At 41.1% G+C, this 18766-nt stretch overlaps 2 protein-coding genes across 2 annotated transcripts in view; both read left to right on the forward strand.

The window, feature by feature from the left end:
• LOC149168988 (Vacuolar protein sorting-associated protein 26) overlaps positions 1–18766 on the forward strand; it is a 326812-nt gene that overhangs the window by 273257 nt on the left and 34789 nt on the right. The gene's annotated exons all lie outside the window — the stretch shown is intronic.
• The window catches only part of LOC149168989 (uncharacterized), a 42013-nt gene that overhangs the window by 16107 nt on the left and 7140 nt on the right, over positions 1–18766 (forward strand). Inside the window, exons 3-4 of the mRNA XM_089428054.1 lie at positions 15043–15227; positions 15318–15406. Coding sequence (XP_089284180.1) covers positions 15043–15227; positions 15318–15406 — 274 coding nt within the window. The remainder of the gene's footprint in view (positions 1–15042; positions 15228–15317; positions 15407–18766) is intronic.

Here is an 18766-nt window from a genome sequence, read left to right on the forward strand (position 1 = left end):
CTGAAAGAAAACACCCGAGACTTTCCCTTTGCAGACTTTCTGACAACTTTGGAGACCGTGCTCCACTCCTTCTGCTCACTCTTGTGGCTCAGCGGGCTCTGAGTAGCTCTGCGTCAGACTGCGTGAGGTTTGTGTCTCTCCTCTGGACTGCGTCTCTCTCTGCGCTGTCTTCCACTATCCCTGCGTCACGTCCTCCTTAGTCACTGCTTGTTGCTGATGCCCTCCTCTTCTTCCACCCTGCAACTCTCCCTCTGAAATCAATCTCCTTTCTTGAGAATCGATTTTCCTTGAGATACTGAGTATCTGTCAATGTGTCTCCAAATGATCCTCAAGTCTTCTCTTATACTTTTCCTGTTGATGAATCAACGGCTGAGATTAAGTCTCTAATCAATGACTAAGATTAAAATAGACTTGATCCTCGTCTCTTAGAAGCTTCTCATCCTTATCTTTATTAATACCCATTAATATTTTTATTTCCTAAGTTTAGACTTAGGAACCCATTAAAAATATTAATTATTTTAATAACTCCTCATCCGTGGAATTTCTCAAAACGATTTCTGGGTCTTGGAGATCTCATGTGCCTTAGCCTCTCCTCCAAATTTCAAGGCTAGAGCACATCCAATGCTACCAAAAATCAACACTCCCTCTTAGCGAGGAATGTGCTCTAGCAATGCTTCACTATAGAAACATCACACTGATTTTCCGCATCGGTATTTGTGCCGATGCTTGGCCTGCTGCCTCACATCCCCTGCACTATTGCTTCTTGTACTGCTGCCCGTGACACTGCCACTGCCATGTTGCATCTGTACTACAACTTCCTCTCAACATGCTGCATCATGCTACCCATAGCACTGCCACTGCTATTTACTGCACTGCAACTCCTGACATTTATCCATTTCTGCTACTGAAATGGATTCTTTACACCATCCCCATCTTCTCCTTGAAGTAAACAAACTTTGTTCTTCCTAGAGCCTTGGTGAGGATCTCTGCCACCTGTTCTCCTGTAGAGTGTACCTCAACTATACTGCTCCTCGTTGGACATAGTCTCTGACAAAGTGACACCAGATATCAATGTGCTTCGACTGATCATAAAGTACTGGATTCTCAGAGAGCTTGATGCAACTCTGATTATCACACATGATCCTGGTCACTTCCATCCTTCTCCTAAATAGATTCTCAAACAATTTCCTTAAGCCATATGGCTTCGCATGACGCTGTGCTAGCTGCCATATATTCTGCTTCAGCTGAGCTCAGAGACACAAATTTCTGTTTCCTACTACACCAGGAGGTCATTCCTGATCCAATGTTGAAACAATACCCAGTTGTAGTTTTCCGATCTACTAAACTTCCAACCCAATCTGTGTCATTGAACCCACTCAGCCTGATTTCATTGCCTCTGGTGTACAATAGTCCATGCTCGACTGTTCCTTGTATATACCTGAGAACATGTTTGGTTGCTGCTCAGTGCGCCCTCTTAGGTTCCACCATGAACTAACTAAGGGTGTTGACAGCGTAACAAATGTCTGGCCTGGTATTGGACAAATACATCAGGGACCCTATAAGCTGCTTGTACAAGGTGGGATCAACGTCTTTATCTTCTAATGCATCAATCTTCTTCCAGTTGGTGATCATTGGAGTAGCCATAGGTCTACAGTCCTGCATCCTGAATCTCTTCAAGATTTCTATAGCATATCTCCCTTGTCTAAGGAAGATCTCACTCTGATGTTGCCAACTTCTAACCCCCAGGAAAGAATGCATCTGTCCCAAGTCCTTCATGTTGAATTCTATGGTTAGGTTCTTCTTGCAGTCTTTGATGAGCCTGGATGATCTTGTCAGGAAAAGATCATCCACATATAACACTAGGATTAGAGGCTCATTCTCTACGACCAGATAGTAGAGATTAGGGTTTGCGTCACTCTTAATGAACCCCATCTTCTGCAAGTAGCCATCAATTCGACCGTACCATGCTCTAGGTGCCTGTTTAAGCCCATACAAGGCTTTCTTTAATCTGCATACATGCGATTTCTTCTCATGTGTTTCAAAACCTTCTGGCTATTCAATATATACTTCCTCTTCTATTACCCCGTTCAAGAATGTCGTCTTGACATCCATCTGATGAATCTCCCACCCCATCTGTGTTGTAAGATATATCACGGTTCTAATAGAAGTATACCTGGCTATTGGGGCGAAGGCTTCTTCGTAGTCCATCCCTTCCTTCTGAGCATACCCCTTAGCCACAAACTTGGCTTTGTATTTCTCCACACCGTCGTCTGCAACATATTTGACCTTGTAGATCCATCTCGAACCTACCACAGATCTGTCCTGAGGCCTAGGTACCACTTCCCAGACATCATTGACCATTATAGAGCTGTATTCCTCCACCATAGCATCTACCCATACTTGATGCTGAATGACCTCCTGAAAACTAGAAGGTTCCCCAACCTGAGCTACTAAGGCCTGGTATCTGTCTGGCTGTCTTTGCTCCCTTTTATTATTCCTGGGTGCACCAATGAAGTCCTCTGCATCTCGTAGAATCTGTCAGAGTTCCCGGCTCGTTCTTCCATTGGTAGTAGGCACATCTATCAGCTCTTCCTCTTCCTAAGATTCCTCCTGTTCTGAAGCTTTGTCTTCAGGAGAATTTCTGGTACTAGTTTCTGTTGGTCGAAGTGGTTTGACCAACGGCTCGTCTTTTGACTGCTCCTCGGAAGGCATTTCTCGAGATTTCCTGAAAGCTCTGTCCTCCATGAACTTTACATCTCGTTGAACTACTACCTTCCTACTCCCTGGAAGATAGACTCTATATGCCTTAGCATTCTCACTATATCCCTCAGGATACCCTTTCTCGACAGTTTGATCTAATTTCTTTCTCTTTTCTTCGGGTATACGACAATACGCTAAACTCCAAATATCCTGAAATGACTGACTTTAGGTATCTTCCCTGTGAAGACCTTCTCTGTAGTGATTTCTCCAATGCCCTATGTGGAGTCCTGTTCTGGACATAAATTTCCGTGCTGCATGCTTCTACCCACAAAAATTTGGGCATATCCTGATCATACAACATTACCCTAGCTGCTTCCACAATAGTCTTGTTTTTCCTTTTTGCTACTCTATTCTGCTTCAGATTGTAGGGAGCTATCCACTCTCTTCTGATGCCTTCCTTAGCGCAAAAATCGGTGAAGTCCTTGTCAACATACTCTCGACCATGGTCTGAGCGCAACACTTTTATCTTCTTTCCTGTCAGATTCTCCATTAGAGCCTTGAACTCTTTGAATCGACCAAAAACCTCATCCTTGGTTTTCAGAAAGTAGATCCAAGTCTTTCTGGAATGGTCACTGATGAAGGTGACAAAGTATTTGGCACCACAAAGAGATTTTGTGGACATCGGTCCGCTGATATCTGAGTGTATCAATTTTAGCACTCTTAGCCCTATTGTTACTTCTGGAACAGGAAAACGCTACTTTGGCATACTTTCCCAAAGCACACCCTCTGCATACATCATCTCGTTCGGTACTTAGTTCTAGAACTCCTGATACTGTTTTCCTGAGAATTCTCAGAGCCCCATGGTGTAAGTGTCCCATCCTCCTGTGCCATAGTTCATTCAAATCTTTGTCTCCATTACTGCCTATCAGTGCCATTGGTGATTCTAGCTGCAACCTGTACAACCTGTTACTTCTGATTCCAATCTGGGCCTTCTTTTTCCAACTTGGGTGTTTGACATATACTTTCTCCTTAATGAAGAAAACGTCATAGCCCTTGTTTTGAAGTTGAGATACAGAGAGTAAGTTCATCCCCAATCTTGGTACATGCAATACATTGGTTGCTCGACGCTGTTCTCTTGCTTCGGTTTGAAAGACCACGATACCTCTTCCTATTGGAGTACACCTTACCTTATTTCCCATGGTGATCTGAAAATTCATTCTTTCTTCCTGATACTCTGAAAACATTCTTGGATTCCCGTCATATGCCAGGAAGCTCCACTGTCTATATACCAAACCTTAGAGGAGGCAGAGCTTGCTAAGCAAGCGACTTCTTCTTCCAATCTGGAAGCTAACATAGAATACTCGTAATTCATGTCCCTTGTGCATTCTTCTGGAAATCTACGCGAGTCCCCTTGAGTGGATGCCTCTGCATCATGCTCTTGACCCATAGTTGATTTCCCTCTCCTGTTGCTGGATCTCTGCTTTGATACCATGTGAAAATTTCTAAACTAAAATTCTACTGCAGCAACTGATTTATTTCACCTACTTATTATTCACAATAAGTTATTTACGAAATCCCTTCAACAAATATTAAAATAAATTCTACTACAGTTATCACACAATTACCCAGAGAAAAAATACATGCACAAGAACCAATCACATCAACACAGTTGTTTTTGGACAATTGTCCTCGGAAAAACCCAATGTGGGAAAACCGGTGCAGCAAATGAGGGCTTTATTAATCTTCAACAACAATTGCTTTTACAAGAAATGATTTTATAGAGAAACTAAAAGAAAGCACCTTAGACTTTCCCTTTGAGAATTTCTGACACTTTGGAGACCCTGCTCCCACTCCTGCGTCACCTCTGCGTGGCTCTGAGTAGCTCTGCGTCCCTCTACGTCAGCCTGCGTGAGGCTGCGCCTTTCCTTTGGACTGCGTCTCTCTTTGCGCTATCTCCCATTGTCCATGCGCCACCTTCTCCTTAGTCACTTCCTGCTGCTAATGCCCTCCTCTTCCTCCACCCTGCAACTCTCCCTTTGAAATCGATCTCCTCTCTTGAGAATCGGTTTTCCTTGAGATATTGAGTATCTGCCGGTGTGTCTCCAAATGATCCTCAAGTCTTCTCTTATACTTTTCCCGTTGATGAATCAATGGCCGAGATTAAGTTTCTAATCAACGGCTAAGATAAGTAAAACAGACTTGATCCTCGTCTTTTAGAAGCTTCTCACCCTTATCTTTATTAATACCCATTAATAGTTTTATTTTCTTAAGTTTAGACTTAGGAACCCATTAAAAATATTAATTATTTTAATAACTCCTCATCCCGGTGGAATTTCTCAAAACGATTTCCGGGTCTTGGAGATCTCATGTGCATTAGCCTCTCCTCCAATTTTCAATGCTAGAGCACATCCGATGCTACCAAAAATCAACAATCCTTTGCCAAAATAAGAGCCTTACCTAGTTGTTTTTACATAATTAAATGGTCATACTAGGATCATTTACAATAGAACTTGAAGAAATTGGGTTTACAATTATATATTCATGCTGATTAATGGGCTTTGATCTTTGAAAAGTTTTCTCGACTTCCTTGTACACTGCTTTCTCGGATTGTTGACAAAATTGTGGTCAACATGGTGCTATGATGTTTAGAGAAAGGTATCTTTTGCAAAGTGATTAGTTTGTGTCTTTGTGTGTTAATGATAGGTTTTAGTGGATTCAACATTATGATGATGACTTTGTGGTTTATTGGTTAGGAGGGTGTTAAAATTGGCAACTAGGGCCAAACTCCATGTGGGTCACCTCATTTATGGCAGCTGATTTTTTTTTCTAGATTCCTCTTGTTGAGAGGTGTAGGATTGATCTAAAGATCATCTGATTTTGACAAGTATTTATGGAGATATGAATTTATTTGTATTTACTTGACAAATTATCAAGGTCGACCAGCAGTTAAATGTGTGGCAAACATGCCCAGTGAATGATATAAATACAAGAGAGGTTGATTCATTTTCTCATCATCTCATCTCACTCATTCTTCTCTCTCTCTCCTTAGCTTTGGGTTATACAAGGAGCAGCTCACACGTGGGAAGAAGGAGGACGCATTAGGGAAGGAAGGAGGACGCTGAAAGGAGGATGCAGAAATTGTTGAAGGTCTCTTTGACTTGCATTGACCAAGCCTTGACTCATCAAGGGTGTGGTTTTGGTGTGGCTGCCTCTCCTAGGCAGGCCATAGATTTTGGCACAAAAATCGAGGCAATCCGTCCACAGGTTTGACCAGCATTGACTGCCCTAGTTTTGGGCAGCAGGTTGACTTCAGTCAACAACAGTTTGACTGTGTTTTTGGGGCGTTTCTTCAGGCTGTTCGAGGGCTAGTTGACTGGAAATTGACCAAGCATATTGGAGGTCAATTTCAACTTGTTTGACCAAGTTTGACTTTGCTGATCTAGGGTTTGCTGCTGCTGATATAAAATTACAGAATTCTGATTTTGTACTATTTCTCTTTGCTGAACTATTGAAGATAAAAGAAGATTTGATCAAAGGGTTTCTCGCATTGGGGTTTGTCCTTGGCTAGCCGCCACATCTTGTGTCTCTTGTCTTGACTTGTTTTCTGTTGATCGTTTAATGTTCTATCTGCACTTTACTTAATGTATATGTGATTGCTAATCTGTGGCTAATAAGAAGAAAAGAAGTAAACTGATGTAAGCATAGAACATACCATAATTTAACATGGTATTGGAGCTGAGGTGAAGACAAAGCCCAAGCAAGAGTAAGAGCAAGAGCAATCATCGAAGAGAAGGTTGACAAGGCTATCCTAAAAACTTCATGGGGTCCTCAACACTCTTCCCCACTGAAGACAAGCTCCGTGAGAAGTCTGACTATCACGGATGGAAGATGTCTCTCGATCGTTGACTATCTCGGATGGAAGATGTCTCTCGATCTGACTTTAGAAGCTCAGGAAGTGTTGGACCATTTGAGAGGCAATATTGTTGCACCTCCATGAAATGCATCCACTGCTGCCAAAAGCAAGTGGTCCAACAGAGAAGTCAAAGCATGGAAAATCATCCGTGACTTTATCGACAAGCGCCTGGTGGTCTATGTTTTCGAGCTGACAACCTCCAAGGAAATCTACGATAGACTAGTGAGTTTATTTAAAGTTGATGCAAATCAAGTTCTATTCCTTAGAAATAAGCTGAAGGAAATTAAGAAGAGCGAAGATGAGAGTATGCAAGCATATTTCTTAAGGATCACCGAGATCAAGAATGATCTCCTATCTATTGGGGAAGTAGTTCTTGATAGGGAAATGACTATCACAACTCTTGGAGGACTGCCACCTGATTGGTATATATTCAGGACTACTCTTCTCAACAATAATTTCATCCCGGGATTCGAGGAATTGATGGCTAGATGTATTCAAGAAGAGACAAGGATGGAAGAGCAAGAAATGCCCACACTTAAAGGCCATCCCTCTGCGTTTTCTTCTCATGCTAAAAGAAGAAACAATTCTGGGGCTAAATCCAAAGGAAAGGCTGGACCAAAGGGTGGAAGAAAAGGTCGATGTTACAATTGCAACAAAATGGGCCACTATGTGAGGGAGCCCTGATAAAAGGGACTCACACCATGACGATGACCAAAATCACTCTCAAGGCAATCAAAGGAATGGCAGGTCCAATGGCAGAGGTAAAAGAAATGCCGGAAATCAAGGAAGAGGACAACCCTTCAAGAAGGCAAGAAACTCCAGGTATGAATCTAATGTTGTTAACAATAAGCAAGATGAATATTGTCTACCAGTGGCCCTCTCTACTACTGCTCCCTCGGACTCGCTAGGAATTGGCTTATTGATAGTGGTGCCTCAAGGCACTTCAATGGCTACAAAGAAGCTCTCTCCAATATGATAGAAAGGGAGACCAACCTGGAAATTGTTCTTGGGGACAACGCAAAATATCTTGTGAAAGGCGTAGGGAATTCCGCTAGGTGTCATGTCTTGTGACACATCACTTCAGTCCGAACTATGGCATTGGAGGTTTGCTCACCTTCATTATAAAGATCTACCCAATGCAAGACAAATGGTGACAGGGAATGCCCGAGTTCCAGTTAGAGCAAGAAGGTGTATTTGGATGTGCCGAAGGGAAGCTTAAAAGGGGATCATTCCCTCAGGCCAAAGCAGAACCTCCGATGTATTACAGTTGGTTCACTTAGACATTTCTGGTATGATGCCTGTGAACTCCTTGGGAGGATATTTATATACTTCACTTTTACAGATGACTATTCTCGCAAGACTTGGATATACTTCTTGAAAAAGAAGGATGAAGTGTTCACTTGGTTTCATCACTTCAAAGCCTTGATCGAGGATCAAACCAAAAAGAAAATTAAGATCTTAAGGGCTGATAATGGGACTGAGTATGAATCCAATGAGTTCCATTACTTTTGCAAAGAGGCTGGCATTAAGAGGGAGACTACAACACCATATACTCCTGAGCAGAACGATGTAGCGGAAAGGAAGAATCGTACGATTGTGGAAGCTGTCCGTGCTATGCTCCATGATCAAAGACTTCCGAAGTTTCTATGGGCCGAAGTTGCGAATACCGCCGTATATGTGCAAAATCGACGCCCTCACCAAGCATTGGGTTCCAAGGCTCCCAAAGAGATGTTCACAGGTAAGAAACCTGACGTATCTCATTTTAGAATTTTTGGTAGTCCTGTATATCTTCATGCGCCGAAGGAGAAAAGGAATAAATTGGGTGTGTCTGGGAAGATAGGAATCTTCGTGGGCTATAGCAAAATACTAAGGGCTATAGAATCTATGTGCCTGGTCAAAGGGAAATCGAGATTAGCCATGATGTCACCTTTGACGAAGATATGGCTCTTAGCAAAGTTGACAATCTCCCTACTCAAGGGGGATCTAAAGAAGCTCACACCAGGGAACTAAAGGAAAAGGAAGATGAGAGGATGCCCGATGTGGAAGAACCTATGGATCCTATTGATCCCCCTCCGCAAGAGCCTTCCTCTTCTAGGAAAAGTCCTTCATGGCTTAGGGGGACACTTGATGATGCTGAAGGACACATTGCACCCAGAGGGACTTTCCGGGAAAGTAAGAAGCCGACTAGGTATCAGGGATACTTGACCATCATGAGCATGATCATCCAAAATGAACCTTCATCATTTGTAGACGCTGTCAAGCATCAAGTATGGAAGGATGCTATGACTGAGGAATATGAGTCCATCATGAAAAACGATGTCTGGGATGTGGTCCCCAGACCCCAGGACAAAGCAGTTGTCACTTCGAAATGGCTTTACAAGATAAAGCATGCAGTTGATGGAAGTGCTGAAAAGTATAAGGCTCGTTTTGTCGCTCGTGGCTTCTCTTAGAAGGAAGGAATAGACTATGACGAGATATTTGCACCTGTTGCCCGATATACCACCATTCGCTTGATCATAGCCCTTGTTGCTTCGCAAGGATGGAACCTACATCAGATGGATGTCAAGACCGCGTTCTTGCATGGTTCGATCAAAGAGGAAGTCTATGTGGAACAACCCGAAGGATTTGAGATTCATGATCGGGAATCTCACGTGTGCAGGTTGAAGAAAGCCCTCTATGGGCTGAAGCAGGCACCCCGAGTGTGGTATGAGAGGATCGATAGCTACCTGATGAAGCTGGGATTCACTAGGAGTGAAGCCGACCCTAACCTTTACTTTAAGGTTGAAGATGACAAACCTCTCATACTGGTGCTGTATGTTGACGACCTCTTTCTAACAGGTGTAGTCCCTCTTATTCACAAATGTAAGAGGTAGTTGGCTTCTGAATTTGAGATGAAGGACCTAGGACTAATGCACTATTTCCTAGGACTAGAAGTCTGGCAGAAGCTAGGGGAGATTTTCCTATCTCAAGGAAAATATGTGGTGAAGATATTGGAGAGATTCGGTATGGTGGACTGCAAGCCCGTGACTACCTCGATGGAGCTTGACTTCAAGAAGTTAAGCGGTAGTGCTACTGGACCTGTTTTACGAAATGCTACCGAGTATCGTCAACTCATCGGAGCATTGATGTTCTTGGTGAACTCTTGTTCGGATATATGTTTTGCAGTCAACACGTTGAGTCAACATATGGTTGAGCCTCACCACTCACATTGGATTGGTGCCAAGAATCTGTTGAGATATCTTCATGGCACAATCACTCATGGGTTGAGATACACTGCCGGAGATGTGAGACTACATGGATATACCGATGTTGATTGGGCAGGCAGTGTGGTGGACCGAAAGAGCACTTTTGGGTGCTGTTTCTCTTTGGGATCTGCCTCGATATCCTGGATGAGTAGGAAGCAAAAGTTGGTGGCTTTGAGCACCGCCGAGGTAGAGTACATTGCTGCTAGTATGGCCTCTTGTGAGGCGGTCTGGTTGCGAAAGCTCTTCAGTGAGCTATTTGGATTTACATTGGATACCACCGTGATCCTGTGTGACAACCAAAGCGGGATTCGTTTATCAAAGAATCTCGTATTTCATGATCGCTCCAAGCATATCGATATCAGGTACCACTATATTCGGGATATGGTGCAGCGGGGAGAAATAAGGCTCCAACATATCGGTACAGATGAACAGGTCACTGACATTTTGACGAAGCCCATGGGAATGGTCAAATTCTTGATTTCCGAGAACGACTTGGTGTGTGTCATTCAGAGACCCTCTTATGAGGGTTGAGTATGATGTATTGAGCTCTGGGAGCTCCAGGGGGTGCGAGGTACTTCTTGGAGCGGCATGCGGCCACAGGGCAACTCACCATCCCCTGGTGGTGCACTATGTACAGGGTGAAAAGTTCAACCTCCCCTGTGACACCGCGTGGCAACTGTAGGACAGGATGATTAGTTCTCCTGTGGGCCAAGATGATTAGTTCTCCGTAGCTACTGTAGGATAGGATGATTAGTTCTCCTGTGGGCCACGATGATTAGTTCTCCTGTGGCTACTGTTAGACAGGATGATTCGTTCTCCTGTGGACATGATGATTAGTTCTCCTGTCGAGGCATCCTACCCATGCAATCTGGGACTCATGGGAAGTACCTCTCATCTGATCAATGAGCAGAGAAATGGGGTTAGGGACCATAGTAGTACTATCGATGGACGCATCATTGTATCTACCGCACTCCCTATGCTAGGATGACCTCCATTGATCTGGGATCAGTGAGAGTGGTATGACACACTCTGAGACTGACTTCGGGTCAGTGGAGGATGGTATGATACATGATCTTTTCTTCTTCTTCATATTTCGAGCAAAGCAGAGCAGAGTAGAGCAGGGTCAAGCAGTGTAGGGCAGTGCATTTGATGGCTGGGATAGTAGCGACGGTCAGACGGATTGTAGATGGAGTTCTCCCTAGTTGAGAGGGAGTGTTAAAATTGGAAACTAGGGCAAAACTCCATGTGGGTCACCTCATTTATGGCAACTGATATTTTTCCTAGGTTCCTCTTGTCAAGAGGTGTAGGATTGATCTAAAGATCATCCGATTCCAACAAGTATTTATGGAGATATGAATTTATTTGTATTTACTTGAAAATTGTCAAGGTTAGCCAACAGTTAAATGTGTGGCACACATGCCTAGTGAATGATATATATACAAGAGAGGTTGATTAGGTTGATTCATTTTCTCATCGTCATCTCACTCATTCTTCTCTCTCTCTCCTTAGCTTTCGGTTATACAAGGAGCAGCTCACACGTGGGAAGGAGGACGCATTAGGGCAAGGAGGACGTTGAAAGGAGGACACAGAAATTGCTGAAGGTTTCTTTGACTTGCGTTGACCAAGTGTTGACTCATCAAGGGTGCGGTTTTGGTGTGGCTGCCTCTCCTAGGCAGGCCGTAGATTTTTGGCACAGAAATCGAGGCAATCCGTGCACAGGTTTGACCAGCGTTGACTGCGCTAGTTTTGGGCAGCAAGTTGACTTCAGTCAACAACAGTTTGACTGTGTTTTTGGGGCTGTTCAAGGGCTGTTTCTTCAGGCTGTTCGAGGGCTAGTTGATCGGAAATTGACCATATTGGAGGTCAATTTCAACTCGTTTGACCAAGTTTGACTTTGCTGATCTAGGGTTTGCCGCTGCTGATATAAAATTACAGAATTCTGATTTTGGACTATTTCTCTCTGCTGAACTATTGAAGATAAAAGAAGATTTGATCAAAGGGTTTCCCTGCATTGGGGTTTGTCCCTGGCTAGCCGCCACATCTTGTGTCTCTTGTTTTGGCTTGTTTTCTGTTGATCGTTTAATGTTCTATCTGCAATTTACTTAATGTATATGTGATTGCTAATCTGTGGCTAATAAAAAGAAAAGAAGTAAACCGCTCTAACCATAGAACATACCATAATTTAACAGAGGGTGTATGTCACATTGCCCCTTTCCATTATTTGACTATCAACATTATTTCCATATGGTTCCAAACCTTAGAATGTGTGATTGTTATGTTTGATATGGGTGTGGAGCTCATGTGTGAGCAGTTTTGTCAATTTGAGATCTATATATACTTTATTCAATTGATTATAATGGATATTATGGTCTAAGGGTGATCTACTTGTGCACACATGTTGATAGTGATTAGGCTGATATACTTGCTAATTACACATCACATTATTAGTTGGCAGTCTCTCAGACTAGTTCCCTAGCTCTTGAGGTGAAGCTTCACTAATATTATGGTTTATTGGGTGATTGAGATAATTTTTTAGATAGTGTTGCTCTCTTGCACACATGTGGAGGCATCTATGATTATTTTATGATTGTTTCATTCATTAGGGGAAGGCCATCACCTCTTATTGGCATATGGCTTCATGCATGACAGATTTTGGCACATGTGCATATGCTGTTTTGACTCTCTCTTCTGTTGACTTGGAGAACATGCCATTTATCCTTTTATGGGGTTGACTAGCTCTTGGAGGTTATTTTGGGCAATGTTTTACTCTTGACACTTACTCTTTCCCATCTCGTAGTTTTCATTTGCTTACACATAAAACCCGCCTTGGATTCCCACACATGTCACTTAAATATAAAATGGTAGTGTATAATATTGAAATTATAAATACTTTTATAAAACTATTATAATATCAGTTTTATAGTGTATAATATTGAAATTAAATGTGTAATCTTCCATTTTGGCCTTGACTCACTTATATTATATGATTATCACATTTGTAATCATGGCTATGGCCTACTTGTACGGATAGGTTCATAACCCCTCTATGGGAAAGCACCCTACATCTTGAGTTGTGTATATATACTCCAACTCTCCTAAGTCTTATTCAATCAATTGATTCATTCATTCTTTGATACAGTGTCAGCCTACTGGGACCATAAGTATTGCACTTTCTTGTGCTTGGGTTCTTTTCTCTTTATCACACTCTCTTGTGCTTGGCTACTTTTTCTTTTTCTAGCACACTTGTGTATTCTCTCTCTAGCATACCCGTGCTTGGTTGTTATTGCAGAATTTGGGTTTGTTCATGGTTCTGCTCAATTCTCTTGCTATCACTTGTGAATCTAGACACATAAAAAGAAAGATTTCTTGTATATTTGAGGTCATGGATGTGCACCAAATTTTATCATTGAATCCTCATGTCATCTAGGGTTACCCCCTTGAAGTTAGTGAACACCAAAAGATAGGGATTATGGAAGGTGGAATTCGCACCTTCCCCTGAGTTCTCACAATTCCTTTAGATCATTTTAGTGAAGGTACTATTGGGTGATAATGGTTCCAAATCTATGGTGTACACTGTGTTCTTGACACTTGTGCATTTGATTACTAATTAATATCCATTTTCTATTCAACAAATCTACATCTTTATGTTTATAATTATATTTTATTTTTATAATTTTTAAAGTTACGCACATCTCGCATGTTTTGTTGTGGGGTCTGTTTGTCCCATATTGGATGCTTGAATCTTCATATTGCCATATATCACTATGTTGTCATTGCAAGTGACTTAGGAAGGTACACATACTGAGCATGGGATCTTTAGACTTTTGCTATTATGTATGTACTATTTGAAATTGATTCCTTTTTGCTATTTCAAATTTTCTAACCATTCAACAAATCTACATCTTTATGTTTATAATTATATTTTATTTTTATAATTTTGAAAGTTACACCAATGTTGCGACCATCGGCATTGGGATAAAATCGGCAAGGGTTTGAAAAACCAAAAAATCATAAAAATCAGGAAAATATCAGTAAAAAATTGGCAAACATCGGAAAAATTAAGATACCATACAAATATCTTTAAAAATCGGCAAAAAATCGGCTAGGACAAAAAATCGTGATTTTAATATAAAATCAGGATTTTATCGAGATGTTCGCAACACTGAGTTACACACTCATATCTTCCATGTTTTGTTGTGAGGGTCTATTTGAAACCTCATATTTCCATTTATTACCATGTTTCCATTGCAAGTGACTTAGGAAGATACACATACTGAGCATCAGATCTTTAGACGTTTGCTGTTATGTATGTACTATTTGAAATTGATTTGTTCTTTCTTTGATTGAAAGGGGACCATTCAAGAACAGAGTGACTTGCTTTAGATATGATAAACAAACTACTTCATTATGTTCATGTAAAAAGCAGATTGAAATTTCACAAAGATTTTTGTAATTCATAATCTGGACTGTTAAGAGTTATAATAAACATTTATTTTAAATAACAAAGACATGAATAGTGTCCATTTTGGATCTTAAGCCAATGTTTTTTTTGTGCATATATTTGATTTTGGTCGTGACTCGTGATGGATGTTGGATTCTTGTTAAATTAATCAAAAGAAGTAACTGAGAAGATAAGGTAAGATACAATAATTTTGTGAATGTCCAACACAACCATAAATAGGTGAAATGGACTGCTAGATACATCAGAAACAATTCAAGTAGGAGTGTGAGTGCAGCTTCTATAAAAGTATATCCGTCCTCTGAGTCCAAAGATCTAGAGAATCTTGCATAAGAATTTTTTATTTTATTATTTCATTTGGGTTATCAGCTCAGTATTTGGTCGTTAAACTCTCCTGCAAAATATTCTTGAAGAATATGTTTAGTCTGCTTAGTATAAAAGTGATGGAAGGTTCTGATATAATTGTTTTTGTGACAAAACAAAGCACATGCGATATTATAGTCAGCATAGCATATGCTATTGCCGATCCTAGGGTGTCACTCTCTTATAACAAATAAAGTGTTGGTCTTTATGTTGTAACATTTTGGATGGCAGCAGCCTTGTTTTGAAGGATGCAGTCAAATGTAAATCAACCTTTTCTTTCTGCAGTGTTTATGAGTCTATGACAGATATTTATCATCATAATTGCACATGATACCTGAAAAAGAAAATGGTGTAATGAACAGGTGGATTTCGAGTTACAGGTAGGGTTGCTACGCAGTGTTCCTTGACAGACCCTATCACAGGGGAGGTAACAGTTGAAAAATCTGATGTGCCAATCCATTCCATCGACATTCATTTGCTTCGTATTGAATCAATTGTAGTTGGAGAGAGAACTGCAGTTCAGACAACGGGCTTTCAGACAATACAGGCAAGTCATCAACATGCTGTAGCTATGTCAGAATTTGATTTTGCACTAAGGATTGTGAAATAAATCATATAGTTTTCCTTTTTAAATCAGGTTGCAGATGGGGATGTTTGTCGAGGCATGTCATTGCCAATCTATATTATTCTGGCTCGACTTTTAACATGTCCTAGTCTATCAGCTGGGTAAGCTTTCAATTTTTTATGCAATGTTTAATTCACTTGTAAGTGACAATATGCAGCACTGTATCTACTATCTGTATTCATCGTAATATCAATTTAATGTCATAAAGCCAGACCCCATTTAATATGAGCTAAGAAACATAAATATAAATTTTACAACTTGAGAATAAGAAAGAAATCTGTAGATGGGATTTTAGATTTAATTAATTTATTTTAATTAATTGTAAGCTTGCAAAATCACTTGAACTGGTAAACATTCTTGAATTGTTTAGTGATCTATTAGAAAATTCAATCATCTTCATAATACAATCTTCATATATGGGAGGCCACCCTTAAGAAATTCAAGCATGTTCATCAATTTTTAAGGGAGGCCAGTATTGTTGTGTTTAATTGTAATATACCCATACTAAAATTGCACAAGTTCCCTTAAAAATTCAGATTTTACCATAGAAGACTTTGACAAACAGATGGCATGCAAACTCAGAAATTTACTTCAATAGACACACTCAGTAATTTCATTAAATATATAGTGAACAAGCTTGCACAGTAAATAAATATGCACATAAATTTTCATCCCAAATGTAGCATCATTGCTTCATTAGCTGAGGGACAATGTTTACAAATTTGAGGATAAGAACCTGGGAGATTGTTCCAGCTGTTTGCAATTATCAGTTCAGCCTTCCTGTAGGTGGTCACAGCTCACAATAAGCAGTACAGCCTTCAACTCAAGCAAGTTTTGTCTTCAAATAAATTCGGGAAATGCACAGTTCAGCTCTTCAATTAAATTCTGGAAATGCACCAGCCCGGAAAATGTCAATCTTCAGCAATCAGTCCACTAAATATAAACCCTGTAACTCATCCCTCTGAGTGTAAATTCGGTCCACATACACAGAAATTCCACCCCTGGTAATTGCCAAAAATTTCGGCCTCCAGTGGCAAGAAATTCGTCCCCTATCCCACAAGCAACTTCTCAGCATAAGAACTCGGCCCTTAAGAAAAAGAGAACTCGGCCTCCTGGGGAAACAAGGGATTCAGCCTCCTTAGATTCTGGAAAATTCTGCTCTCCTGGGGAAACAAGGGACTCGGCCTCCCTAAATTCTGGAAAATTTGGCCCTCCTGGATGAAATTAGCAATTCAGCCTCTCAATGAAAGCAATTCGGCCTCCCTCCTTTTCTAGGAAATTTGGCCTCCTTTTGGTGGGTTTTTGGCCCCTTTGGTGAGAACGGCCTCTTTATAAATTTTGGCACCTTCAGTCACATAACTTGGCCCTCCTAGGAAATTCGGCGCTCTGCAAGAGTGCTCCTCCTGCCAACAAAAATAATTAGCTCCAAACCCCTGCAAGATGATCAGTGATAATCCGACAAGTAGAAAACCCAACTAGGGTGACAATTAAATTCACTGAAATTGGGAAAACCAGCTAGGGTAGCAATTAAATCTACCAAAGTTGGGTTGAGGATCTCCCTTGAGATGCTCTGGTTGAACTCTCTTGAGCTCTTCTTTAGCTGCACTTAGACAATGGTAAGTTAGGATCATCCACAAATGAGCTTCTTTCCCCTTTTTATAATTTCCCTTTGAGCAGGTCCTAGAATTTCTTTTTGATATTATTTTATTAGTGGGGGCCACTTTCCACTAAATGGCTTTGCCACCTTTTTAATAAAATAATATTTTTCTGCCATTCCCCAATAAAATATTATTTTCCCCTTTTTTAATCAATATTATCAAAATTGGGCAAAATTCCTTAGTGATTCCCGTGCTCAGAAAATTGGGGATATTACAGTCCTCCCCGCCAAAAATTGCTTGTCCTCGAATAATATCACCATATGTTGCTGCTCCACAAGCTGGCTAGCTAATGCGAGGGTCCCAAACGTGTTGGCATTATGATACAAGTGTTGTCCTTGATGGCAACTCACTCAGAGGTTGGTACAGGTGATGGCAACTTAATCAGAGGACAGATCTTAGTACAGCAGGCCAAGAAAGTTCATACACGCAGGTTCATTAAGCCCAAGTAGCGTATACAAGCAGGTTCACTATATACCAAGTCGCGTATACGCAGGTTCACTATATACCAAGTCGCGTGTACACGCAGGTTGGCTTCAGTAAAAGAGCGTGTATGTGGAAAACTTATCTTTGGTCCGTGGCGGTTATTCCTTGGAAGTTGTGCCTATGTGGAAAACTTATCTTTGGTCCGTGGCGGTTATTCCTTGGAAGTTGTGCCTATAGTTTTGGACCATGGTGTCTCGACAGACGTGTTGATCCCTAGTTTTGAAGTTGATGGTATTGTGTTACTATGGTTTTGGACCGTGGTATTGTAAAGGGCCTAAGGCTATATAAGGAGAAGATCATTAGGCAAGTAAAGGCAAGCAAGGTGTGTCTGACGAAGTGAGAAGATCTAGTATTGCGAGTTATCTGTTCGGGACGCTTGGCAAGGGTCGGATCTGACAGCGAAGGTATAAGTAATTATTTCTGGATCTGCACGCGGGTTACCTTTGGAGAAAGCGCGTATACACGCGGTTTTGGTACAGTAAAGTAGCGTATGCATAATAAGATTTGATATTTCAGGTTGCTGTTGATTCTGGTGGTTGTTGCAGAGTTCTGGGCTCTGGTTTGTGCTCTGTGTTCTTGATGACAGGGTTTCAGTGATTCAGTATTGGGTTGTTTAATGAATTATGATGCAAGTATAAGTTGATGATTGTATTGCAGTAATGTTTGTTTTGTACTCTTGGATCCAGTCTGAAAATTGATGAAACGTGGTCCCTGAAGGAAAGAAGGTTGTAGGGTCAGCACCTACGTACTAGTAAATGGATCGGCTAGTACAAGAGCTGAGGGGGTTGTAGCTCCCTTCCAGAAGTAGTTGGAAAAAGAGAGAGGGTTGTAGACCTCTACAGGTTGTAGCTTGCGTACTGGTAAAGGACTGCACCAGTACATTGTAAAAGAAGTTTCTTATTAAAGAAGAAAGAGACGAATTGCAGCAGGTGGTTTTCACCCACATTGGGTTTCCACCTTATATCATGGTGTTCATGTGTGTGGCTCTTGTGTGATGTTCTGTTCTGTTATACTGCACCTGTTTACTGTTAATATGCTTAATAATGTTCTGATGCATTTACTGAAGATTAAGCTAACTGAATCATAAGATCTCTGGATATACGCTAGTTGCATTAGACACAGTAGCGTGTACACGCGGGTTCACTTAATTGAAGTAGCGTATATGTTTCTGAGTATGAAATTGGAAAGGTTTTACTGATCTGATAATACTGATTCACCCCCCCCTCTCAGTATTATTTCCAACAAAACGTTCCACTGAATCATTCCTCGCTGCTGCTCCACCACCACATGAACAAATCCTATGACACCAGGGTCCCAAAC

Source organism: Pinus tabuliformis, chromosome 4_2, assembly GCF_031772625.1.
Source record: "Pinus tabuliformis cultivar Carrire ecotype Pingquan chromosome 4_2, CPIR1, whole genome shotgun sequence".
NCBI classification, from domain to species: Eukaryota; Viridiplantae; Streptophyta; class Pinopsida; order Pinales; family Pinaceae; genus Pinus; species Pinus tabuliformis.